The sequence below is a fragment of the Crocuta crocuta genome, unplaced genomic scaffold, assembly GCF_008692635.1.
Source record: "Crocuta crocuta isolate KB4526 unplaced genomic scaffold, BGI_CrCroc_1.0 scaffold288, whole genome shotgun sequence".
NCBI classification, from domain to species: domain Eukaryota; kingdom Metazoa; phylum Chordata; class Mammalia; order Carnivora; family Hyaenidae; genus Crocuta; species Crocuta crocuta.
The window spans coordinates 3,488,628-3,516,226 of NW_027532607.1; the positions used below are offsets into that span (position 1 = coordinate 3,488,628).

At 39.5% G+C, this 27,599-nt stretch overlaps 1 protein-coding gene across 1 annotated transcript in view; it reads right to left on the bottom strand.

Moving 5' to 3' along the window:
• The window catches only part of BPTF (bromodomain PHD finger transcription factor), a 190,425-nt gene that overhangs the window by 47,646 nt on the left and 115,180 nt on the right, over nt 1-27,599 (bottom strand). The window contains exons 11-17 of the mRNA XM_077780359.1: nt 23,769-23,956; nt 21,567-21,922; nt 20,965-21,096; nt 9,953-10,082; nt 9,058-9,196; nt 4,663-4,842; nt 1,039-3,343 (exon numbers count right to left, since the gene is read on the bottom strand). Coding sequence (XP_077636485.1) covers nt 1,039-3,343; nt 4,663-4,842; nt 9,058-9,196; nt 9,953-10,082; nt 20,965-21,096; nt 21,567-21,922; nt 23,769-23,956 — 3,430 coding nt within the window. The remainder of the gene's footprint in view (nt 1-1,038; nt 3,344-4,662; nt 4,843-9,057; nt 9,197-9,952; nt 10,083-20,964; nt 21,097-21,566; nt 21,923-23,768; nt 23,957-27,599) is intronic.

Here is a 27,599-nt window from a genome sequence, read left to right on the forward strand (position 1 = left end):
AAGTGAAATGGAGTCAGCCTGGTCACTTGCTGAAATAATTTTAGGTTCCTGTCAAAATCTAGCCGAAATCAAGACTGTTCCTGACTCCTGAGCATGGCCCACAGAACTCTTTAATGTTTTCAGCGTTTATGTTTCATCCTTCCAGTGGTGAGGGTGAAGAGATAAAAAGAGAAGGACATGAAAAAGGACAAAGCAAGGACAGATATGTGAAAATGTGATATAGCAGATAAAGTACTGGACTGGGGTTTAGGAAAACCGGGCACTATTCCTAACTCTGTCACTCTGTGGCCAGAGGCAAATTATTACACATCTAGAAAAGATAAGACGTTCTAAGATCCTTTCCAATATAAAACTACACAATCTTACAACTGCCAGCACTACAAACTTATGACTCATCCCCAAAGCTTAATGCCCAGAAAATTTTAAGTTAAGACTATTTCTGGGTTAAAAAAAAAAATCATTCCTAAGGGCTCTCGGAGACTACCTCTTCGCACATAAATAACAGAGAACTCCAAAACAAATGTTTATCATGCAAATAAATTACATTAGGAGGATTTCCAAATCATGATGAACCTTGTATGATTCACAGGCATGTCTCCTATGTCTTATGTCTTTATGAATTATCTAATAGAAATAAAATACAAAATTCTAGAAAGTTGATTATCCAATCCTGTAATTCTCTCATTCCTAAGGGAAACACATGGCAGGAACTTGGAAAGTTAGACGACAAAAACAACTATGTTTGACATGTTTCTTCTGTCTTGTGAAAAGTAAAACTGAATTTCATTTTTAAAGAATTCCCACATTTTTTTTTTCGGTCTTTTAACATTTTTGCCTAAGTAAACTTTGGTACCTCCCAGCTGGCCAAATTCAAGATTCTCTGTATCTTATTTCCATTACTAACTTGGCCTGTTAAATTTCTGCTTCCCTGTCTTATCCCAATTATATCTCATTTTTTACAGAAAAAAAATGAGATATGCTTACTAGATACCGCTCTAAAGACTTTCTCCCTTCCCAAATACATTTTAAAGTACATACCTCCAAGTGATACCAAAGGTTGGTCTTGGAGAGGGATATGGCCATATGTCCAAGGCAGGTTTTGCATTGTAATTAAAATAAGGGACTTCTCGAATTCCTCCTTTTCTGGCCAACTTTTTAAGGTCATCATTGGGCAAAACAAATATGCTCTTCTTGCTGCTCTTGGTGATAAATTTTCTATAGGATGGCAGAGCAGTACCTGAACGGGTCTTCTTGGGTCTTGAAAACTTCATGAGTTTCACCTTGTCCCTTGTGGAATATTCTTTGCTCACAGTCATAGATGTTACCAGAGTGCCTCCTGCAGTCATCAGGGAGTCTGTCACTGTTGTGGTGACCACAGTTTTGCTCTGCTCCTTCACAGAGATGATGTCCACACTGCTGCCTGTGGAGGGTGTGGAAAGCTTTGTTACTGTTGTAGTGGTGGTCGTGACAGTGGATTTGGCACAATTTTCTGTGGAGGAGACCACAGTCTGCTTATCGCCTTTTTCTACTTTGATTACGGTTTTTGATTCTGTGGCCACTGTGGATGTCATGGTGGTGACCTCTGTGATGACTGTTTTTCTCTTAGACTCTCCATTGACATTTTCATCTTTGTTGGTGGGCAGACCATTTTCATCAACAAAATCATTACTGAGGTTAGATTCCTCTCCAGAAGTAACAGGTGAGGGAGTAACTTTCTTAACTTCTGAGGTTTCAATTTCCATATCTTCTACCTGATTTGTTGAACTGCTTTCTGGACAAGACAGTGGAGGTGTGGCAGTGTGTACACCCTCAGACTCTTTGGTTGAAGGCAGGGTTGCTAGGCCACCTTGGTAGTTGCTTCCAGCATCGGAAGATCTCAGTAAACACGGTTTTGTTTCCACGTTGTTTTTTTCATTAAAATCCTCCATGATGACATCACCATTCATGAATGGCTTTATAGCAGAGTCTTTAACGCTCAAAGACTTAATATCATTTTCAGGAATTATTTTATTTATATTATTAAGCTTTGGTTCAACATCGCCACTTACTACTTTAGTCTCAGAGATTTCTTTCAAGCATTCCCCTTTTAAATATACTTTAGATTTATTATCTTTTCCATTTATTTGAAAGGGACTTGCTTTCTGTCCTTTCCTTTCTGACTCTCGATTTTCATTATTCTTTTTGTCAGTGCTACTTTTTGGATTGACTTGATCAATACATTTATTAACTGATCTCTCCTCTAATTTCTGTTCTTGACTTGGTTTTTTACCATTTGCTTCGGTTACCTTACTCTGTGGTCTCTTATCACAGTTCCCAGACTTATCTGAAACAAACTCACATTTAAATGGTTCCAAGCCTTCAATACCTTGTTCTTGAGTTGTGAACTGTTCAGAAATACTTTCATTGCTATTCTGAACAATCATATCTTCTTCACTGCTGTCTTGAATAGACATAGTATCAGAACTATTTTCCAAAGTGCTATTATATTCAGAGTCACATCCCAGTTTTCCTTCAAAGTCCACTGCTTTTGACAGAGATGGGATACCTCTATCATCGGTACTTTTAGGTACCGATGGAAATGAAGGGCTCTGGGAAGGAGAAACAATGGTGTCATTATCCTCCTGTATGAGTGGTTTTTTGTGTTTATAGATCAAAGTACCAATTTCATCTGTACTGGTTAGTTTGGAGTCCTCAGTGAGAAAATCACTTCCTTTGGTTTTAATCTTACTAGGTTCCTGGCCTTTACTTGAAGGTTCAGAGAGACTTTCATCTATGTCATTTCCAACAGAATTTTGTTTCTGACAGTTTGTCTCTGGGCTCTGAATGGAGACGTCATCTAACATTTGATCTTTTGGATAAAGTCTGTTTGTTGTATGATCAGGATCACTGATTCCAAGAATTGAGGAATCACTCTGTGAACATCCCCGAATCAAATCTTCAGATTTAACATTACTCGCATTAGGGCTTTGTTCTTGTCTAAGCAAGTCACTTGGACACCCTTCTTTTGCTTTTGTTATTACTGGTGACTCAGAAAGACTTTTCAGAGAACTTGTAGAGGTCTTTCCTATACCCTTAATTCCACCCTCCAGCTTCATTTTTTCGAGGCGCTGTTTTTCTTCCAGTGTAAACTGTTTAATTCTCCTTTCAAGAAGTCCATCTAGTTTGGATGATTTAATTTTCTTTTTATAACTAGTCCTTAGATGAAAACCCTCACTGACATTGACCACATCTACTTGAGAACTTTCCTGATAATCTATATTTGACTCTGTTTTCACATCATCTATTTCCATTGGTTCTTCCTTAAAGGATTTATCATTGTCAGAATCTAAAACTTCTTTTATATCTGTGAAACAAAGACATTTATGTAAGTGAAACTTTTACTCTCGAATGTGGAATTCATAATATTTTTCTCTTAAAATCTACCGATGTTTCTTATTTTTACTGAAGGGCTTAAATATATATCTATTTCAAAGCTCCTGATACACGATTAAGATAGGTCAATGGACAGAGCTAATCTTTATAAAAGGTTAAAAAATGCACATACTGTAAATATTTAAATATTCTGATTCTTAGTATCTGAAAATAGAGTGTTACAATGAAAACTACTTAGCCTGTGACAGCTACTCCATACAGCAGTACCTCTATGGAAGATTCTGTACAAAATATTTTGTAGTCATAAAATATCTTAAGGCTAGTATCTTGTCTAGTTTTTAAAAAATAGCTTTTCATAAGAGGCAATGTAAGTTCCTCAGAAGGTTGGATGCAGAGTTAGCTTAATGACCCAGTAATTCCACCACTGGGAATCTATACAAGAGGGAGAAAGCATATGTCCACATAAGAACCTGTACATGAATGTTCATATCAATATTCATAATAGCCAAGAAGTAGAAACAACCCAAGTGTCCATCAACTGATGAATGGATAAACAAGATGTGGCACCATCCACAAATGGAAGACTACGCAGAAATAAAAAGGCATGACAAAATGCTGACACAGACTACGTCACGGATGACCCCTGGAAACATTATGCCTGGTCAAAGAAACCAGTCACTATGGACCACATAATACATGATTCCATTTATACATGATGTCCAAAAACAGGCAAATCCAGAGACAGAAAGCAGACTGGCTGGCTGGGGAGGGGAGTTAGGGAGGACTGGAGACTGACTGCTAATGAGTATGAGGTTTCTTTCTGGGGTGATGAAAATGCTCTAAAATTCACTGTGGTGATAGTTGAACAACTCAGTGAAATATTAAAAACCACTAAACTGTACACTTTAAAAAGTTTTCTTTTAATGTTTATTTTTGAGAGAGACAGAGAGAGAGACAGACTCCAAGTGCGGGAGGGGCAGAGAGAGAGAGACAGAGACAGAATCCGAAGCAGGCTGCACGCTCTGAGCTGTCAGCAAAGAGCCCAACGCAGGGCTCAAACCCACGAACCGTGAGATCATGACCCGAGCTGAAGTCGGACGCTTAACCAACTGAGCCACCCAGGCGCCCCTAAATCGTACACTTTAAATGGGTAGATCATCTAGAATATGAATTATGCTCCAGTAGAGCTGTGCTCATCAGAGAAAGACATGTAGTACCTCTCCTGCTGTGCAAACTAGATCCCGTGCCACCCTGCACCCCCGGCTGACCTCCACCCCGGACTCTTCTTACCTTGGTCCTTCTTCTCAGTAATCCTGGAAACATCCATTTCACTTTGGTCTGCTCCTTTTGTAGCATCTGAGTCTTTTACCTCATCTTTCTCAGAATCAGGCTCTGTTTTTATTTTTTTTGGACTCCGCGGACTTTTTCTTCTATCTGATTCATCCATATTTTCATCCATGTTATTTTTGGCTGAAAAAGAATGGAGTATATAACAATTACAGGTATTCTGAATATTGGCAGTTTACTGTAATAAATCTAGTTTAGTGGAAATTATCACGTATTGTCCAGCAATTTATACTACTCTTTTAAATTAAAAAAACACAAAAGTTGAAGATAGTATATATTTTCCTAATATGCCTTCCTGACCTAAAGCATTAAAAGAATGACTGCATTTTAGATGTGCTTCAGAAGCCTTCACATATGACAATTATTTCAACCTGTCTGATGACTTCACAAATTCTTTTTTAAATTTTTTTAATAGTTTACTTATTTTTGAGACAGAGAGAGACAGAGCATGAGCAGCGGAGGGGCAGAGAGAGAGGGAGACACAGAATCTGAAACAGGCTCCAGGCTCTGAGCTGCCAGCACAGAACCCGACGCGGGGCTCAAACCCACGAACCATGAGATCATGACCTGAGCCAAAGTCGGATGCTTAACCGGACTGAGCCACCCAGGTGCCCCTGACTTTACAAATTCTTTATCAGTGTTTCCAACATACTTTGTGTTAAGGAATCAGGTTAGAAGAATAAACACTTAAGTACTTTTCACCCAGATTCCACGGACAGACTTCAAAGATACCCAAGATCCACTGAAGTGAATTACAAAAGTTTGTTTCCATACTTCCCACCCCCCGGCAACCACCACCCGGGTAAGGAATCATAGCATTTATCACAGAAAAAAAGAGACTAAAGAGAAATAACCAAATGCAGTATCTGGCCTTGTTTAGACCTGGGTTAGTGCCAACAGTAAAATGGCATCTCTGATACAACTGGGGTAACTGGGATAGAAACTGAGAATCTCGGGGTGCCTGGGTGGCTTAGTCGGTTAAGCGTCCGATTTTCGCTTAGGTCATGATCTCGCGGTTCATGGGTTCGAGCCCCGCGTCGGGCTCTGTGCTGACTGCCAGCTCAGAGCCTGGAGCCTGTTTCAGTCTGTGACTCCGTCTCTCTCTGACCCTCCCCTGCTCATGCTCTCCTTCTCTCCTAGAAATAAATAAAACATTAAAAACAAAAAAAAGAAAAAAAAACTGAGAATCTCAAGATGAATATGTTAAATAACGTTCGTTTGTTGACTGGATAATAGCATGATGGTTATGGAATGTCTATTCTAACTAACAGGGATATATACTGTACTGGAAAATAATGTGATGTCTGGAATTTGCTTTAAATGCAAGGGAAAAGCTCTAAGAAAAAAGTAGGCAGTGACAAGTGAAAGAAGAGTAACAGAATTTGATAACTGTTAAAGTTGAATGATGATTACATGGGAGTTCATTATTCTACTTTCTTTTTCTTTCGTGTAGTTTCAACTTTCCAGAAGGGGTAAAAAAAAAAAAAAAAAATCAAACCCACAATATAGAACTATTGTCGAGATGAATTTTCTCAGGCCTTAGAGGCATTTTCTACCTTTTCTTTTCACTTGAACCCAAATATCCCAAGGACCTAGAGCAAGGTGTACCTATTTCTTATTTAAATAAAATGACTCCTTCCAGAAAGACTGCCTAAAGGAAGGGAAAAGACTGCAAAAACCAAACTCAGTATCTGTCACAGACAGAAGGATACTGGTGAGAAAAGAAAGGAATCATAGAAAACTGTGACAGGATGTATCTGGACCCCACAGGTAATAAAAGGACAAAAAACTAAACTGATCCTCTCCTTACTCAATGCTTCTTTAGTTATTTCAGAGTAACTGGGCAATATTTTTTCAACGATTTCAAGTTGCTCATAAAGAGCTTTATAGGTCAGTTGTAGCCCCTGGATAAGGGGCTTTATAGATAGCTTTAAGATCCTGGATACTTAAATAGATAGACAATTTATAAAATGTGTGGGATTTCCTCTCCATTAAAGGTCTCCCTGACAGACTATTAATAAATGGAGCCCAGGTAGTTCAGTGGGTTAAGTGTCTGACTTCCTGATATCAACTCAGATGTGATCTGCCAGTTGTGGGATGGAGCTCTGCACTGACAGTGTGGAGCCTGCTTGAGATTGTCTCTCTCCCTCTCTCTCTCTCTGACCCTCCCCCACTTGCACACACACGCTCTCTCAAAAATAAACATTCAAAAGACACTATCCATTACTAATCCTTGCACATTAATATCCTGACACTTATAAATTAATGTGCAAAACAAAGGCATACAGTCTGAACTGGAATGGAGGGTAGAGATAAGGGACACAGCCATCATCAAACAAGTCAAACATTCTAGTTTTCTGATGCTAAGTCAAGTGTTCCCTGAACTGTATTTTTCTCTGTCCTTTCTAACACATCTGTGCCTCTATCATATGATCAGACTAGGTTAGCCATTACTATAGGGACTAAAAGTTCCGAGATTATAAATCGGTGGTTGCTCATGCTTTCACTGTACTTCCTATTCTGCAGTTAAGTTACACCAACAATGGGCACCACTACCACCTGACAGGAAAGGCTCCGAAGATGCTAGAAGACCAACTTGGTGCCTGACTGGATAAAGGCTTGCCATTTACACAAGAGAAACCACATGCTAAGGAACCTGGATACAAGATAAATCTGCAAAAGCCTAAATATTTTGCTTATTGATAATTTGGATTTGATTACACAAGACAAAGCAGGGTAGACACAACTAAACAAAAAGCTCTATAATTCTAAGTGCTACATGGGCAACTGGAGCAACCAAAGTGCAGTAAAAAAATTGTAAGCCTCCTTCAGAATTTATCAAAATGGACATTTTGCTCGGATATAATCAGATCATAATAGAATTTAGTATTCGCCAAGTATGGCAAATAGAAACATTCATTGAGCATCTACTTATGTGCAAGACACGCCTAGTCCCTATAAATTCCAGTAAGCCTTAAGAAATACATATTTTTTCTGTTAAAAGGTAATCCAGTGATAACCTTATCACATTAACAGTTTCAAATACCTAAGCAGTCTGGGATCCACCGAACCATTCACAAGGAAGCCAATTTTGTTAGCTAGGTACGCACCTAAAGGTACCTACTATCACAAAGGCTTCTTAGGAAAGAACACATCGCACCAAAGACTAGCAAACTACACTGCACAGCGAGCAGAACTACTTTTGAAAATTGCTCAGATTACAAAGGAGCGATTGCAATGCAGTATGCAGATAGGACAATGGGAGCCAGGAGACATGGGTTCCAGTCAGGATTCTATCCCTGTGTGAACCGTATGTCACTTAGGATCTTCATGAAATAATCTGCTCAGGTACTGTGAGTTTCAAAAGATCTAGTCTCTTGGGGCACCTGGGTGGCTCATCTCTGATTGAGCATCTGACTTCAGGTCACGATCTCATGGTTTGTGAGTTTGAGCCCTACATTAGGCTTACTGCTGTCCGTGCAGAGCCGGCTTTGGATCCTCTGTCCCCCTCTCTCTCTGCCCCTCCTCCGCTCGTGACCTCTCTCTCAAAAATAAATAAAACATAAAAAAAAAAAAATATATATAAGATGAAAATTGAATTCACTTGTTTTTTCTTACTTTTTTATTTGGCTACTAAAAATTTCCAAACTAAATAGCNAGTAGCACAAATTGAGTTAATCCCTCCTTTATGTGGAAGTGTTATTGAAGTCTCTACCACTTCCTTTCTGGTTTTGTTACGCTCTACGATGCTGAGGTTATCGATGCTGAGGTTACCGGATATGTAGCTCCTTAGGAAGTCAAGTAATATTGAATTTAAGATTTCAGAAAAACAATTAGGTGGCTGGGGACGTTTTTTCTTTTTCTTTTTTTAACAAGTCTTGTTCTATCCTCTTTCTTTAACTGAAATCCTAAGTATCACAATCCTGAGAATAAAGGTAATTTAAAATATTTTAGAGTTTAAACCAACTATATTGGTAGTTTTGCCATGTTCTGTTAAAAATTTCAGAGAATACTTTCATCTTTTTTTTTTTTTTAATGTTTTATTTATTTCTAGGAGAGAGAGAGACACAGCGTGAGCAGGGGAGGGTCAGAGAGAGAGGGAGTCACAGACGGAAACAGGCTCCAGGCTCCGAGCTGGCAGTCAGCACAGAGCCCGACGCGGGGCTCGAACCCACGAACCGTGAGATCATGACCTAAGTGAAAGTCGGACGCTTAACAGACTAAGCCACCCAGGCGCCCCAATACTTTCATCTAAAATATGGTCAGTAAACTACAAATTTGTAAGAAATAGTGCAAATCAGAAACATTAATAGAGAAAAAATAATTTCCGTTACTTACTTCCTTCTAATGACTTTCTGTAGTTCACATTAGTATTGCCTGGCAATTTAGGAACAAACCTATAAACATGAGTTTTACTAATCCAGCTCCAACCACCATATCCCGTAACTCTGTATTCCTCTCCTTTTTGTTTCCAAACCTGGTGTAAATGAAAACACTCTGGTTAAACAAGAATGAGGATGCTTATAAAACACGTGTGGTTTTATACATTTTTCCCAAACAAGATCCACAGTCAGGCAAATAAGTTTACCAATCAATTTTATTTTCAACAGCAATCAAACATTTATGGAAAAAAACGGAATACAGCTGAACCTTGAACGACACGGGAGTTTGCGGACTCCCCATGCAGTCAAAAACCCACATATAACTTGCGACTCCCCTAAAACTTAACTACCAATAACCTACCGTTGACCAACGCCTTACCAATAGCAAGTCGGTTAATAACATATTTTGTACGTTATATGTATTGTACACTACATTCTTTACAACAGAGTAAGCTGGAGAGATGAAAATGTTATTAAGAAAATCATAAGGAAGAAAAAAGCACACTTACAGGCACTGTACTGTATTTACTGAAAAAAACCCGTTTGTAAGGGAGCCCAGGCAGTTCAATCCTGCGTTGTTCCAGGGCTGACTAGACCCTTTTAAGCTAATATGAAAAATGTAACACAGTTTTACAGTTTTAGAACAATTTCAACCAATTAGTCTAACAGCCCACCTATATTCTACTGAGACAAACCTCTGCTTATACAACTGCCAGAAAGATTTTCTTCATTCCAACTATATTAAATAAAAGATTGTGTCAAAAGCAAAACAAAATTTAAGTACTCAGAGTTGCAGAATACAAATCTCAGAAATGGCAAAAACTATTTTAAAAGACGATAATAAAAATTACCTGATGTTTAACTGGAAATGTATATTTTACCCACGTGGCTTGTTGCATCGTTTCTTCCTCTTCTTGTTTTTTCTCTTTCTTCTTGACTTTCTCCTTTTCTTCTCTTTCAATTGATGTCATCCTGTGTAACCTAAAATAGATGAATAGAGAGAACTGCATTTGACTTTGAAAAATAAATTAAAAAGATAAAAATACAGTACTGCAAATTAGGAAGATAGAATCAAAGAATGGTTAGCTATAATCCCGCAACCCACACAACCCCAACTCACAAAAATCAGTGGATATACACTTCCGTAACATGAAACAGCAGGAAAAGGCAAAACCATGCCACCCTTCCCATCTGTCCCCCAATAAGAAACATACTCACTTATGGCTTATTCCTGAAACTATTCATATATACACCAACATATTTACACAAAAAGGATATTACATTACAACGACAATTGTACAGTTTTTAATCAATGAATAAGTGCATTAGAAGATCTTTCCATATACCAGAAGATATGGATCTTCTTAAAGAATTAAATAACACACTGCTGAGCGAAATAAGTCAGGCAGAGAAGGACAAATATCATATGTTTGCACGTATAGGAGGATTAGGAGGAACTTGACGGAGGAACAAGGGGGAGAAGAAGGGCGGAAATGGTGGGGGAAAGGGAGAGAGGCAAACCATGAGAGACTCTTGAATGCTGACAAAAACTGAGGACTGATGGATGTGGGGGGGAGGGGGGATGGGCATGGAGGAGGGCACTCGTGGGGATGAGCACTGGGTGTTATGTGGAAACTAATTTGACAATAAACTATTTGTAAAAAAAAAAAAAAGAATTAAATAACACACACCACTGCGTGGACATACTGAAGACTACATTATTTCCTTCCCCCCGAAAAGACCAACAAATCCAAAAACCTACCAACTAGTATTTCTAGTTCTGTCTAGCACTGGGCGGTTTAAAGCGTTTACACTAATGTAGAATTTAGACTTTTTACATCCACAGAGAAAAGGGCCGACAAGGCTCCTTCTTTTGGGTAAGAGGAAGGACTTGGAAGGAAGGACCACACTGCTGAGGCGTCAGTCACTGAACAGGGCATAAGCCACACTCTTTTTTTCAGGATGGGAAACGGTATCACTGCACCCAGTAATAAGGAGACAGGTAGGCCTGTGGAGACGCTCCATATTAAGATGATTAGACTGGAGGGGCTCCTAGGGGGGACTCAGTGAGTTGAGCGTCTCATGGTTTGGGCTCAGGTCATGGTCTTGTGGTTTTGTGGGATCAAGCCCCACACTGGGCTCTGCGCTGGTAGCATGGAGCTTGCTTGGGATTGATTCTCTCTCCCCTTATCTGCCCCTCTCCCACTTGTGCAGTCTCTCTCATTCAAAATAAATAAACTTCAAAAAAAAAGATGATTAGACTGGATTTTTGTGAATGGGAATATTCCCCATCAACAAGGACGTTGGCCAAAACCTATGAAGAGAGGAGCCTGTCTCTGAGGCCTCGGGCGGTAGGAAAATTGCTTTATTAGACCCTACCCAGATGTAGCCAATTTTGCATGCATTACTTTGTGGAAAAAAATAGAGATCTTTTGTCAGTATGAGGGACAAGGTGCTAGAAAGATAGGAGAGGGGATTTAATCCTTTTGATCTCTATCCGCCCACCAGAACTCCCTATTTATTTCCACTTCAAGAAAGCTTTGTGTCCCTGTGAACACAGGATCCTAGACTCTAGGCTACCGCAGGCCGAGAGCTCAGGTGTTATTAGGCACCCAACCCTAGAAAAGCATTCTTCATTCTCTCAGGATTGGCGGAAGGAGAGGAAAGGGAGCAGATTCTCACCGGAGACTAACTTCCTCGAATACCATGCATCTGCCACTACTCATGGAACCGGGGAGCGGGGCAAGCTCTGGAGGCGGAGCACGGTGGACAACCTGGCAGCGGCAGCCTGCCCGGGGGAGGGACTGGGCCAGGATCAAGCAGTATTTCTCAACAGAGTTTCTGTGTAAGCTTTCCAACTCTCTGCAAGTTCAGGTCTGACACAGCAACTAAACTGCCTTCGCCGACAGTGGCCGGGAACAGAGTGCTGTGTCGGGGGAACGGCGGTGCAGCGACTCTCTGGGGGCTCATGGTGGGGCTGGGTGCTCAGCCAGTGCTCTTGTGTTCACATGGGGAACAGGTCCACTTTCATCACCAAATACAGAAGCTCCATTCTGCAGAGGGCGCCAGGCCAGTGAGGCGGTACTGCAGCTAATCTGAGATGTAACCTACTCGACTGAATTCTACTGCTCTCACTGCCACCAAACAATCCCTCGGTTTTGGCAGCAACAACGGTGAGCTCTGAAGGAGTTCAAGTCCATCTGGCTGGGCAGAAATCTGGGCTACTGCTGGCAGCCCGGGGCCCCAGGAAGGAAGAAGCCCCATGAGGCTGGCAGTGTGAAGCCTCTAGCTGCCGCTCCACAGGGGAGTCGCACTCCAAGGGGGTGACAGGTGCCTCTCCCGTACCCCCATGGTTGGACTGAGAGCCTGACCAGGAGTACGGACCAAGCTTCAATTCCACTCCTAACCTCCAGGGTCATGTTGTGCTTGTTTTGCTACTGCACACAAAGCCATAATAAACAACACTTTATGTCTTTCCTGTAAACTTGGAGAATGGCCCCCGTGGCCCCCAGTGGTGGGAGAGCTAAGTCCAACGGTCCTTGCACTTAACATGCTGGCAAGTAAAGCTACATTGTTCTTCAGAACTGTACACTTCACGCTATCAGCTACAAATGCTTTTCCATACCTTCACTCAAGTTAGTAACAAACTTCTAAATGATCAGCCCAATTGAATGATAAGAAATGATATCCCACTGTTTTGATTTACAGTTCTTTAATTGCAAGAGAAGTAAACATTCTTTTAATGTCTACTGGCCTTTCATATTTATTTTTCTGCAAAATGCCTGTTCAAATCCTTTGTCTTGTCTGTACTGGGCTATTAGTCCTTCTCACTTATAAAAGATCTTTGTCAATTAAGGTAACTTTCCATTTGTAGTGCAAATATTTTTCCTCAGTTTGTCATCTGTCTTTTGAGTTTGATTACATTATTATTTTTCCACTCAGAATTTTAAATACACATATCCACTTTTTTTCCTCTATGGCATCTGGGTTTTATATCTGTTTAAAAAGAAAGTATCACAACAAAAACATAAATTAATCCATGGGTTTTTTTTTTAAGTTTTGTTTTTTTTTTAACATTTATTTATTTTTGAGAGGCACAGAAAGACAGGGCATGAGTGGGGGAGAAGAGAAAGAGACACAGACAGAATCCAGAGCAGGCTCTAGGCTCTGAGCTAGCTGTCCGCACAGCCAGATGTGGGGCTCGAACTGAGATCATGACCTGAGCTCAAGTCAGACGCTTAACCAACTGAGCCACCCAGGCGCCCCAATCCATGGTTTCTTACTAAAGCTTTTTGGTTATTGTTTTTTTTTTTTTTAAATCTCCATTTATCTGAATGTTTTTGCTGAGGCAGGGAGCTAGCTGATATTTTCTAGGTCCTCCTTCCTTCTCTGACATGCTATCATTGCTAGATGCTCATATGTGTTTAGGTCTATTTCTAGATTCTGTGTTCTACTCCACTACCCTAAAATCTTATTTTTTATTGTAGCTTCAAAAATGTTCTAATATTCAGGCACCTTAGCAGCTCAATCGGTTAAGTGTCCAACTCTTGATTTCGGCTCAAGTCATTATCTCATGGTCCTGAGGTCAAGCTCTAAGTTGAGCTTTGCATTGAGCATGAAGCCTGCTTGGGATTCTCATCTCTCTCTCTCTCAATTTCAATCTCTGTCCCCCTCCCCTACCACCATGTTCTCTCTCTCAAAATAGTAAACATTAAAAAAAAAGTTCCAATATCTATTCCTTTCTTTCCAATACCTACTTCCCTTTTCTTCCAATTCATTTTCCTGGAATGATATATTAATATCATTTTGATCAAGTTTGTCTGCCCCCCAGGGAGGGAAAACTTTGGTAGATTAACATAATTAACATAATGCATGGTTTTAGAAAATATAACATACATATCTAAACATATATCTTTATCTTTTTGTTTACTGAGTAGCCTTTCTATCTTTAGTAAAGTTTTAATGATTTCTTTACATGGTCCTAAATATTTCTTGCTAAATTTATTCCTAGTTGTTTAATTTTTTGGTTGTTATGGGGATCTTTTACTATAATTTAAAAACTATATAAAACGTAACCAGGTTAAGAAAGAGAACTTTATCAATAACCAAATACATCCGAAGCTAGTGTGTCCCCAGTCCCAGGCAGTCATTATCTTGACTTTTGCGTTATTATCCCCTTGTTTTTCTTTATAGTTTTGCCACCCATGTGTATATGCCAAACAGTATAAAGTTTGGCTTTTGAAAACTCAGTAGCAAGAATAAAACTAGCAGCGTAAGCAAAAGAGCAATACTGTTACTATTAAAAGAAGGTTCCCAGGAAAAAATAAACCTGTCTCTGGGTCACAGTTTACAAGAGCCTCTTCTGGTGAGATCCGTGAGTAAGGGCATGGGTAAGGCCTGGAAGACCTAGGCTCACCACACTCAGGGTCATCCGGCAGCGCTGTAAGCAGGTACGGATCCAAAGCGCGCTGCTCTGGACTTCCTGCTTCTGTGCCTTTTGATTATTCTATGGTATAACTTATGAAAATTCTCAGCTCTCCCCACTGACTCAGGATATGGCCCTCTTTGGCAGGTTATCATCTGTCTACCTGTATTATTGCTTCCATGGTCTTACTGGTGCTTTATTCTCTGTTGTTCCTCTTTTCTCTGTGGGTTTATGCTTTAAAAAAAAAAAATCCTTTGCCATAGTTTCTGTGGAGGTAGGCAGGGAACAAAATTAAATGTGTTTATGCAATTTGTTATTTTAACTCGGAACTCCTATGGTATTTTCTACATGGTTACTGTTACATAAAATGTATTGTTCAATATGGCAGCCACCCCAACTCAATTTTCTTGGGGTTTCTAAGTATCTAATTAGGTCAACTGCATATAATAATTATGACTATCTGCCAACATGTACATACATACACATATACACACACATATATGTATACTTTCTTTTGACAAACTCTATCAGTTAATACTTTCTTTAAGAAAAGTTAAGAAGAGGGGCACCTGGGTACTGAGTCAGTTAAGCGTCTGACTCTTAATTTTGGCTCAGGTCATGATCTCACAGTTCGTGGGATTGAGCCCCACACAAATTTCCACACTGATAGCACCAAGCCTGCTTGGGATTCTCTCTCTCCCCCTCTTTCTCTGCTCCTCCCCCACAGCCTCTTTCTGTCTCAAAATAAACTTAAAAAAAAGAGAGAGAGAGAGAGAGAGCGCACGAGCAAAAGAAAAAGAGAGAGAGCGCGCGAGCGAGCAAGTAGTGATAGTGGGGATTTTGGTTTTGTTCTCCCTGAATGTTAATGGGAAAAAGTCAAGAAAGTATTACCACAAAGCATGATGGTTTGGTTTGAAATATATCTTTATAGAGGGAAAAAAGACTTTTCCTCTATTTCTATTCAAGATTTTTTTTTTTAATTTTAACAATATTTGTTTATTTTTGAGAAAGACAGAGCATGAGCAGAGGAGTGTCAGAGAGAGAGGGAGACACAGAATCCCAAGCAGGCTCCAGGCTCCGAGCTGTCAGCACAGGGCCCAATGCGGGGCTCCAACCCACGAACCGTGAGATCATGACCTGAGCTGAAGTCAGATGCTCAACTGACTGAGCCACCCAGGCGCCCCTCAAGATTGCTTTTTAATTAAAAAATTTTTTTTAATTTATTCAAGAGACAGAGAGAGGGGAAGACACAGAATCTGAAGCACGCTCCAGGCTCTGAGCTGTCAAGCACAGATAGAAAATTCGACATGGGGCTTGAACTCACGAACCGTGAGATTATGACCTGAGCCACAGTCGGACACTTAACCGACTAAGCCTCCAGGTGCCCCTATTTAAGATTTTTTTTAAACCAAGAATTAATGAGATAGGGGAGGGGGACCCTCTTGCCCAATCCTTCTACCCAAAACTAGAAGCCCAGTGGGTCCTTCTTCTATGGATGTAGGAGGCCTGAATATGATGTTAATGGACCCTCTGAGGGTTTAAAATCCCTAGAGCCAGAAAAAGTGAATCAGAAATACTGACTGGTATATCCTCTTTTCTATTATTGAAGTTAGTTACTTGTGTTTCCCTTTGCTTTTTTTCTTTCCTGATAATCTCATGAGAGGTTTGTTGATTATAATGGGATCTCTAAGGTATGTTTTCTATTTCATCAAATATTTAATAGTCAGTAGTTCTTAATATTTCCCTTCTCTGAGGTGACTTCTGTAGACACATGCCTAGCTAACTAATTTGCAAGTTTTCCTTTCTAATGTACACACTGAAGGCTACACACTGAGTGCACACTAGGTACTCTTTAGTGGCAGCCTACAAATTTTAGTGTATGTAGTAGTCTCATGAACATTCAATTCAAAATGTTGACTAGTTTCCATTACGACTTTTCTTTGATTATTTGTTATTTATTTAAAAGTGTATTTCTTAAGTTTCAAGCATAGAACTCTTACATTTCTATAAATTTTTACCTCAAATCTCTATCCTCAAATAATATTTTAACATGATATCAGAATACCTGCTTTTAAACTTTACATAAACTGATCATACTACATTTTTTTTTTTAAAGGAAAAGAAGTGTGTTTTCACTCTCTTGTACGTGCATGACAGCCAGTCCTGTTACCACCTGCTCTGGCCTCACCGCCGTAAAAGAGCCCGTTATAGACTCGCACCATAACTTGAATGTGCCTCTTTATCCCATTCAGGAACTGTTAACAAATTTCACCATCATAAAATAGTATAAGAAACATCTTCCTATAGTCTTCTCATACACACATGTAAGATCTCTCTAAGGTACTTAATTAGGAGCGGAATTGCATTTTCAACTTTGTTTTTTCCAAATTATTCTCTGAAATGGTTGCAGTAACCAGCAAACTACTGGCTCTTTTATCAGCAGAGTATCAGAATTCTCTTCCTATTATGTCACGTATTTATCAATATTCTTTAAAATTTTAACAACCTGAAGGGTATGAAATAATAGACCCTAGTTTTCATGTGCATTTACCTCATCTCACCAGGAAAGATAAAATAGGTTTTCATTTTTTTGGCTATTTGTGCCTCTTCTGTGAATTATGTTTGTATCTTTGGCCTTTTTTCCTATTAAATAGTTTGTTTTTTTTCTTTCTGAACTGTAGAAGTTCTTGAATATATTGTGAAGACTAACCCTCTTTTGATTACAGTACAATAAAAATTAAAAATACCTTTAACCTTTCTATGGCTTAGTTTTTTAGAATGATATATTATTACAAATCTCAAACAACAGAAAACAATCCACCATTCACTGATCTATACATATGTGATAAAACTACATAATGTAAGGGAGTAACACTTAAAAATTACGGTTATCTCTAAGGGGTGCCTGTGTGGCTCAGTCGGTTAAGCATCTGACTCTTGGTTTCGGCTCAGGTCATGATCTCATGGTTTCTTCAGGTCAAGCCCCGTGTTGGGCTCTGCACTGGTAGCATGGAGCCTGCTGGGAATCTCTCTCCCTCTCTCTCTGCCCCTTCCCCACTTGCACTGTCTCTCTCTTTCAAAACACATAAAGAAAAAACTTAAAGAATGTCATTTGTAACTGCAAATACACAGACACAAAAGGGTACACTTATTCTTATCTGATTGATACCAGCTTATAAATGGAAGAAATAATCCCACACGTAGGTACGTTTTGGGACATAATGAATCAGGAAGGAAAGAAAGCAATCAAGAGTAAGAGAAAAGGATGAAACATGGAAGGCAGGAAGGGAGAAAGGGAAAAGGAAAGAATATAGGAAAGAGGCAAAGGAAAAAGGGAAGTGGGAAGGAAGGAAGAAGAGAAGGAAGTAGAGGAGCCAGAAAGGGAGAGAAGGAGGGAACTTTCTTCATTCCAAAATCATTAAGATAATCTTTTATATTTTCTTTTTGCAGTTTTGCTTTTTGCCATTTAGGATTTGCTCCACCTGGAGGTGACTATAAAGATATGGGATGTGTATCATACAAAGAATAAGATCCAATTTTCCACTATGGAGATAACTCAAATTTCCTCATCACACCTGTTACTGAAGAATTCATCCTTTTTAATGTTACTATCTATTATATTTCCATATATGGGCTAGTCTCTTTCTGGATTGTTAACTCTGCACCACTAGTCTATTTATCTTTGTATCTACACCACAGTATTCTTACAGCTACCAAGTAAGTTTTGTTGACTGACAGAACAAGCTTTCCACCCTGTCATTCAAATTTACCCTATTACTGCACTTTTCCATATAAATGTTTCTTTAAAAATTTTTTTTAAGTTTATTTATTTTGAAAGAGACAGTACATGAGAGGAGAGGGGCAGGCAGAGAGGGAGACAGAGAATCCCAAGCAGTCTCAGCAGCTCTCAGCACAGAGCCCGATGTGGGGCTCAAACTCATGAACTATGAGATCATGACGAGCTAAAATCAAGAGTCGGACACTTAACTGTCTGAGCCACCCAGGCACCCCACACCTCAATATAAATTTCTTAATCATCTTCTCAAATTCTGCAGAGAGCCCAATGATAATTATTAATGCTATCAAAATTAATTTATGTTAGTAACATGAGGAAAGTTAATATTGTTAAGATGGAGTATTCCTATATTTCCATTTATGTAGGTATGCTTCCATATCTACTATTGTTTTTCCAACAAAAACTTTATAATTTTCAAAAAGAAATCATAACTTATCATTATTTTTTCAATGTGCTGTAACTGTTAAGATATTTAGAAGGCTCTCAAAGCTTTATTATTGACTATCACATAAACAACCATTTTAAGAATAAAATACCTGGTTGAATTTCCAGACTGTCCTTTAGGGGCAAATCTTAGAGGTTTGTCACCTGAAAGTTTTTGAGGAGAGTACTAAGAAAAGTGAAAGTCTTATTACTAATTTCTAATTTTTCTGAATCTCAGTGTCTAATTTTTTTAAAAACTCAGAGTATTCTAGGGGTGCCTCGATGGCTCAGTCAGTTAAGTGTCCAACTTCAGCTCAGGTCATGATCTCGCAGTCTGTGAATTCAAGTCCTGCATTAGGCTCTGTACTGACAGCTCAGAGCCTGGAGCCTGACTTGGATTCTGTGTCTCGTTCTCTCTTTGCCCCTTCTCCACTTGCACTCTGTCCCTCCCTCTCTCTCTCAAAACTAAACATTAAAAAAAAATTAAAAAGAATTCTTTCTGGGGTGGTTGAGTGGCTCAGGCAGTTAAGCATCCGACTTCAGCTCAGGTCATGATCTCACAGCTCACTGAGTTCAATCCCCATGTTGGGCTCTGTGCTGACAGCTCGGAGCCTGGAGCCTGGAGCCTGCTTCAGATCCGGTTGTCTCCCTCTCTCTCTGCCCCTCCCCCACTCACGCTCCGTCTTTGTCAAAAATAAACAAACCCATTTAAAAAAAGTTATTTCATATATATTACCAGATGTGTCATGCTAATACAAATAAAATTCATGATATACTTTTATAACTTTAAGTAACATGTTTAGAAGACTAGTCAAAGTGACAAACCCGGGAAAAAACAACAACCTTGACTTTAAAAAAAAGCTGAATTCCATCTTCCATTAAAATGTTTAAAATTTAGAAATGAGTTTATAAGAGATAGGATTTGGCCCCTGTAAGTTACATTTGAGTACTGGAGTTTACTTAGCACCATTTAGCTGAGCTCTAGTTCTCAAAGTGCTATTCTCTGTCACCAGAAACATGGCTGCCCGGTCCACCACCATCAGCTTCCGGATGATGGACAGACAACAGCTGGGCAGGAGTGTTCTGGTCCTATCTGGAGGCAACTGGAAGAAGGTGCAACAGAGACTCAAGAGTATTGCTTCACCCTTGCCTTGGGCTCTCTCCTTGTTCTACCATAATAAAAGAGATCAACAGGAAGTAGAATAAACGTGTTAACTAACTAGATTTTCAATAAAAATTTGAAAGAAAATAAATAAAATTTTAAAAAGAAGTGGAATAAAGGTATGCCACCCATTCAGCTCTCCTCTCCCAGGGAGCAGCATCTATAGCATCTGAACTCAACTCTCTTTTTTTTAACTCTAGGGAGAATTAAGTCCATTCCATTTGTCAAAGCCTCTATTGGTAGCAACAATTACATACAAAATAAGAGGGGAAAAGTAGAGAAAAGAAGTATCCATAAACTTTATGTGAAGAACCCCCCCCCCAAAAAAAAAAAATCATGAAAGCAAGCTTTAGCAGATGAAAATTTAGCAAGTGGAAACAACTTTTCTTAAAAGATTTTTCTTGGAAAACAATAAAACTTTTCGTTATAAAACACAGATGTGGAAAGCAATACAAAATATATTCATATAAAAAAAAAAGTTATACCTTTGGAATGGATTCTGTAGAGGGACAGAGAAAGTAAAAGGATTCTTACTTTTCACTTTGAGTAGTAATTTACATTTTTTACCATTTCTTATTACTTTCCTAATAATAACTTTTTAAAGACTAATTAAAGTTAAACCCATTAGAGCTAAAAAGCAGATTCAAGTCCTAATCCATTTTTTTAAGTATCTGCTGAAGTGACAGAGCTCTGGGTTCGCCCAGGAGATGATCGATCTCTGGACATTCAACTCCAGGTAAATCACATGCCTAGCACAGTACCTGAAACATTCTAGAATCTTAAATGTGAATACTCTTTCTATTCAATAAAAATGCTTTCTACTTGAAGTATTTTCAATTTTCACATACCAAATCTCTTTCGATCTTCATCCAGTCCTCTACCACAAAGAAGAAATATTTACTCACGTTACATATCTCATAGAAGGGAAAATGAGGCCAAGAAGAGTTAAATTTAACATGTAATATGGCCTTTTAAATACATGAACTTCCCTTATTGATAGACTAATATTCCAAAAGGGAGCATGGTCCACCGTCTACACGGCTCAGAACTCACTTACCTGGTGTGTCCTAAAGATTCTCGCCATATGGGCAGCATCACAACAGGCTTAACCGCACACTCCAAAATGGCTAAAGCCAATGCAAACTCTCTGGGTTTGCTGCACATCTGAACTGCTTTGATCCAATTCGCCCTGTATGTCAAAAGAAGGCAAATAATTCTTTCACTTGCTGGTCTTCAATCAAAAGCACAAGTGCTGTAATTCATAACTCTACCTCACAGAGCATATTTTTCTAGGCTAAGCAAGTATAAATATACTGCTACCGGAAGTTCCTAACTCAGAGAGTCAGAGTTTGAACACTAGAAGGAATCCCAGAGGTCAGTTAGTCTTTAAACTCCTTAAATGTTCTACAATGTTCTAGAACTTTGTCTTGCCGTCACTTGACTCCAGGGATAAAGACTTTGTTTTGGAAATCTTCTAAATGCTAACTGTTGCTTCGATAACTTGGAAGTACACTCTCCTCTCTCATGTCCTCAGGGTTTTGCTGACTAAACTGACTTCATTCAATTTACTGGTAACAAGTTTAAAGTGAGCACCTGCAAAAAGCATTTCGTAAATATTTAGTATATTCACAGCAATAAATGAACCTTAGTTTCCTTTACCTGTGTGAAGCCCAGTTTGGATGAAGAAAGGATGAAGGAATATTGTTTTCCAGTTGGGTTATAGTCAGTCTCAGAGTAGATATGGTAAGAACTTTGGACCCATGGACAGAACCATTCCATTTGAACTCTCCTGCTGGAGTCAGGCAGAATTTATGTGCAAGATGCCTTCTCTTATCATGATCTTCTCTGTGCTGGTGCTTATTCAAAGCAAATGAATTGGTGGAGTACTGATTGTGGTAGACTCGATACTTCCCTTCTTGACCCAACTTAAAATAATTGTTGATATTTCCTTTCATGACCACTTCCTTTTTGGTGCTCAGCCGTGAAATTTCTCCTTGAGAATTAACTACCAGTACCTGACCAAGAAGATAAATAGACTCATTATTCCTATCAAATATGTAAACTTGATCAACTGTCTTTCAATAATTTGTAGTTTATCATTCCAAATAAGGTATATACTATGACTGAACTTTTGAAATGTTAAGTTTATTTATTTTGAGAGAGACACAGAGTCTATGAACAGCGAAGAGGCAGAGAGAGAGGGGGAGAGACAGAATCCCAAGTAGGCTCCACACTGTCAGCATGGAGCCCAACATGGGGCTCGAACTCACAAAACTGTGAGATCATGACCTGAGCCAAAATCAAGTCAAACACTTAAACGACTAAGCCACCCAGGTATCCCATGAACTTCTGAAATCTGTAAGCCAGATTAAAAGCTAAAGCTAATTGTTTACAATTAAACAACCAAGATCTTCCCACAAAAAGAATCTCTATTATATGTCAGACATTATTAAGTATTTTCATGCATCTCAAATATAGACAAAAAACTAAATGTTGACGTCATTCACCAATCATTAGTTCCAGCCTACAATGTACAGGTTAGGGGAAAAGGAAAGAAAGCATGGCACGTATTCCTAGAAATACCTTTTCTTCTGCTTCTTTCATCATCCCAGCTTTAGCATCAGAGCCCACAGATACTTTAAAACATGTTTTCAAACAGTTGATCCCAAGCCTTTAGTGAACCATGAAATCAACAGTGGATCATATTCAACTTTATAAACAACAAAGTATAATATACTCAGTAGTAGACTAAAAGAGAAAAACCAGAGTGCTTCACACACAGCAAGGTAAAATACTTTTTCAGGAAACTACTGAATATGAGTCCTGGGTTGCCATGAAAAATGTCATAATGAGGCTTAGAATGAAAAACCACCTTGAAAGTTGCTGCTTTAAAGCAACTCCTATGGTGTTTAGAAAAGAATGTTGTATATTCTTACATATCTACCCTGCAAATAATTCTTAAATCTGGGAGGCACATTATGCCATTATTCTGCCACCTGGCTGGCTGGGGGGCAAATACTAAGTCCTAGCTGGGGTACCCGGCTGGCTCAGTTGGTGGAGTGTTAGACTCCTGATCTTGACGTTTTGAGTTCGAGCCCCACATTGAGTATGGAGATTATGTAAAAAAAATGTTTTTTAATTACTAAATCCTAGCTAAATCAATCTATTTGTTCATAATCAGAGCTAAGATGCTGTGCCGTTCTATGCACTCTACTCTATCAAGGAGCAAGCAGAGTCCCATCCTTTAGGCACAGGTTCAGCTAAAATTAGGATAACCAGAACTGAGCATTAAATCATCTGTAACTCTTGGAGCACCCGGGTGGCTCAGTTGTTGGGCGTCCGACTTTGGCTCAGGTCATGATCTTGCGGTCCATGAGTTCGAGCCCTGCGCTGGGCTCTGTGCCGGCAGTTCAGAGCCTGGAACCTGCATCGGATTCTGTGCCTCCTTCTCTCACTGCCCCTCCCCCACTGATACTGTCTCTCAAAAAAAATGTTAAAAAATTTTTTTAATCATCTATAACTTTACTAAAGCCCACAAATAGGGTACTCATTACCACATGTGTAAAAGAAGACTCTATCTTTTTAGAATTATATACAATAAAACTGACCATACAGAAAGAAAGTATACCACCCATTTATAACATTTCCCTGCATGAACTGAAATTTGGGTACACAGCTATACTTAACTGTAATATAGGATAAACCTAACCACTTTTAATCTTGTGACCCACTACGCTCTTGGAAATACAGAAAATAGAATTCAAAAGTAGGTCTCCAAACTTCCCACCCCTATTTTTAAGGCATGATAAATACAATTATTTCACATTCCAGAGATTTTTGTTTTAAGCAGAAAACACATACCTCTTTGCCCTCCTTAAATAACTTATTTGCTTCGTGGGCTGCGGCTGCCACCTGCTGGCTCTTTAGCTGACTGAGTTTGCTGTCTGGATTCCGTAATCTGGTGATAATTCGAGTTGACCCAGATGCCCCTCTTCCAGCTCCAGGAGACTCACTTATTTCTCCATTAGACTTCTCTGATTTGAAATCACCTGTTATCAAATGAAAAGTCAAAAGTAAGCGTAAGTAAGTTATAACAATTTATTTATCCAAAACTCCTATCTGATGCACATCTAAGATCCAGAAAGTAAACAAAAAGTCCTTGAATAGCCAAAGCAAATATATTAATTCTTAAGGGTTTTACTTAAAAGAAAGTATGTCAGAACTGTACTGTGAGTCACTTATTATTTTACAGAAAATCAAACATGCCAGGTTATCTGTTTCAAAGCACATCTACTAGAAAACATGACGGCTGCTACAAATTTATAAACATAACTCAAAATGCACACTATTAAATGTTGCCTCATATAATCAATGTGGATTCTGTACAAAAAGTAAATGGTATGATTAATTTCAGAAAGATGTCCACTGAAATTCTCTTTAAATACATAATAGTTCAAAGCTTATAAACATTAATGCCAAGTGAATTTTCACCTAAGGAATCTAGATAGTTATCTGTGTATACAAATAATTATACATGGAAATCAACTAAATTAGTTTTTTTAATATTATAAAGACCTCTCACATTTTCATAATAACTTACTTTTTTTAAGTGACAGAGTGTTACGCCAAGGAACAATTTCTCTTTTCTATGAATCTCCCTTTGGCTGAGAACTTCTCTACATTTAAAAAAAATTTTTTTAATGTTTTATCTATTTCTGAGAGAGAGAAAGAGAGGCAGCATGAGCAGGGGAGGGTCAGATAGAGAGGGAGACAGAATCTGAAGTAGGCTCCAGGCTCTGAGCTAGCTGTCAGCACAGAGCCCGACACGGGGCTCGAACCCACAAACCGTGAGATCATGATCTAAGCCAACGTCGGATGTTTAACTGACTGAGCCACCCAGGCACCCCCCAGGCACCCCTCTACACTCTTAAAACTTTTGCATCACTATCCAATTTCCATTGGCCAGATAGCTGAACAAGATTTCTCTCTCTTTTAAATTTAAAGCTTTTTAAAATTTGGGGCTCCTGGGTGGCTCAGTCAGTTAAGCATCTGACTTTAGCTCAGGTCATGATCTCATGGTCTGTGAGTTTGAGCCCCATGTTGGGCTCTGCAATAGAGCCTGGAGCCTGGCTTCAGATTCTGTGTCTACCACTCTCTGTCCCTCCCTTTCTCCCACTCTGTCTCTCTCTCTCAAAAATAAATAAACATTTAAAAAAATTATAAAGCTTTTTAAAATTAAGAATTGTGTGGCACTGGCAAATGAAAGGCCAAACAAAAATTTTACTATATATTATAAAAATGGCATTTTGAGTAGAGAAAAATAATTAGAATGGGAAAACTATTTTGGAAAATATAAAGATCAGGAAAGCATTTCTTAATTTTATCCTTTGGAGATACGCTTTTCCCCTACTTTAGTCATAATATTCAGCCAGGGCTACAGCTACAAAACAAGTATCCTGCCATACCGGGTAAACAATGTCACCCAGGTTGGCTAGAGAGAGCAGATCACTACCTGGCCACAGTGACTGACCAGATCTGGTTATGTAGCCCAAGCCATTCAGCACACTAATTTTTATTTTATTGGGGGCGCCTGGGTGGCTCAGTAGGTTGGGCAACCGACTTCAGCTCAGGTCATGATATCGCAGTCTGTGCGTTTGAGCTCTGCATTGGGCTCTGTGCTGACAGCTCAGAGCCTGGAGCCTATTTCAGATTTCTCTGTCTCCCTCTCTCTCTCCCCTTCCCCACACATGCTCTGTCTCTCTCTGTCTCAAAAATAAATACACGTTAAAAATTAAAAAATAAAATAAAATAAAACTTTATTGTATGTAATCTTTACACCCAGCATGTATGTATGTATGTATATAATCTCTACACCTAACGTGGGGCTCAAAATCTCGACGTCAAGACCAAAGGTTGTATGCTCTTCTGACTGAGGCAGCCAGGCACCCTGGTCTTGCTTTTTAAGGGTTAGTGAGCAGAAAGAGTATAAATTAGAGATTGTCTACTTTTATCCCACAACATAGAAAAAAGTTTCAACAGTAAGAAACAATAAGCTACTGGGGAGGGTGTGGATGAGAGGAAGAGGAAGACCCGTGATAACCTTATTTGGCTCCCAGGCACTTCCACTAGACTTCCCAGATGCATGAGTCAATTAAATTCCCTTTTTATTTTAAGCAAGTCTGGTAGATTTCTGTCACTCACAACCAATAAATTCTAAAGAATCTAGTAGAATATTTAAAAAAATTTTTGAGCCCGAAATATGGCACTAACTAAATAAAGATAGGGTAGAGGTATTGGGTATTTTTCCAGCCCAGGCTTGAAAGCCAGAAACCTTCGATGTGTGACAGCAAAGCAGTTGATTATCAATTTTCTCTTGGGTCTCAGACCATGAGTCTACCCATGCTGAAGTTTATGCCAAGATGTTCAACTATAGTGGCTATTTCCTGGGGCCATCAATACAGTCCTAAAATAAAGACTTTTTAGAAAGCATATGATCTAGGCTGGACTTCCTAAAAGCAAAAGGGAAGGCACAGTGCTTTTTAAGAGAAGCCCTTCAACTAAGAACCTGAGAGTCCATCCTTTGACATTTTGCTAAGGTGTTTTTTTCTTTAACTTTATTTATTTATTTAAGTAATCTCTACCCCCCATGTGGGGGGCTAAACTCAAGGAACCAAAGATCAAGAGTCGACCCCCAAGGGGCACCTGGGTGGCTCAGGTCAGGTCATGATGAGTTTGAGCCCCACACTGGGCTCCTTGCTGTTAGCCTGCTTCGCTTCCCCAGCTTGTGCTCTCTCAAAAATAAATTAATATTAAAAAAAAGAGTTGACCCTGAGATCAAGAGTCATAAGCTCTTTCAACTAAGCCAGCCAGGCACCTCTGACATTTGCTAAATTTAATTCAAATAAGGGAAAGGAGGTATAAAAATCATCCCTAGGAGTAAGAGAAAGGGAACAAGGCTTATCCAACACCCCCTGCCCAGAGGCCACACTCCTTCTATTATAAAGGAGTGAATCACTTCCATGCAGCCTGGAGGCAGAGTAAAGAGCAGCTTTAACCCAGCCTCTGGAGCTCACTGTTTAAGAATGGCAGGAGGAAGAAGCCTAGGCAAACTTTATTCACCCGAAGGCTAGGGAATTTGGTCTGAAGAGCAGACCCACAGGGTAAGTAGAGGGACTTTACCTTCGGAGACCTTGAGAGAGCTTCTGGGTATCAGGTGCTGGGCTGGGTATCCAGGCAATCTACCAGGGAGTGCTACTGCCAGAAAAAAACCCAAATCTGCCATGCTTGGTGAGATGATTACTTAAACCTCCAGTAATCCCCAGCCCGCCATTCCAGACAACAGCAGCAGGAACCAGACTGCTAGAAGGGGGATCTTCCCATGCACTTCTCTCTCTCTCTCTTTTTTTTTAATGTTTTATTTATTTCTGAGAGAGAAAGAGAGACAGTGTGAGCCGGGGAGGGTCAGAGAGGGAGACAGAATCTGAAGCGGGCTCCAGGCCCTGAGCTAGCTGTCAGCACAGAGCCCGACGCGGGGCTCAAGCCCACGAACTGTGAGATCGTGACCTGAGCCGAAGCCCCCCAGGCGCCCCTCGCATGTACTCCTCACACCTTACCTACAGCCACTGCCAAGGGCAGCCCAATTCATCAAAGAACACCTACCACTACCAGGATAACAAATGTTACAGGCAGTTT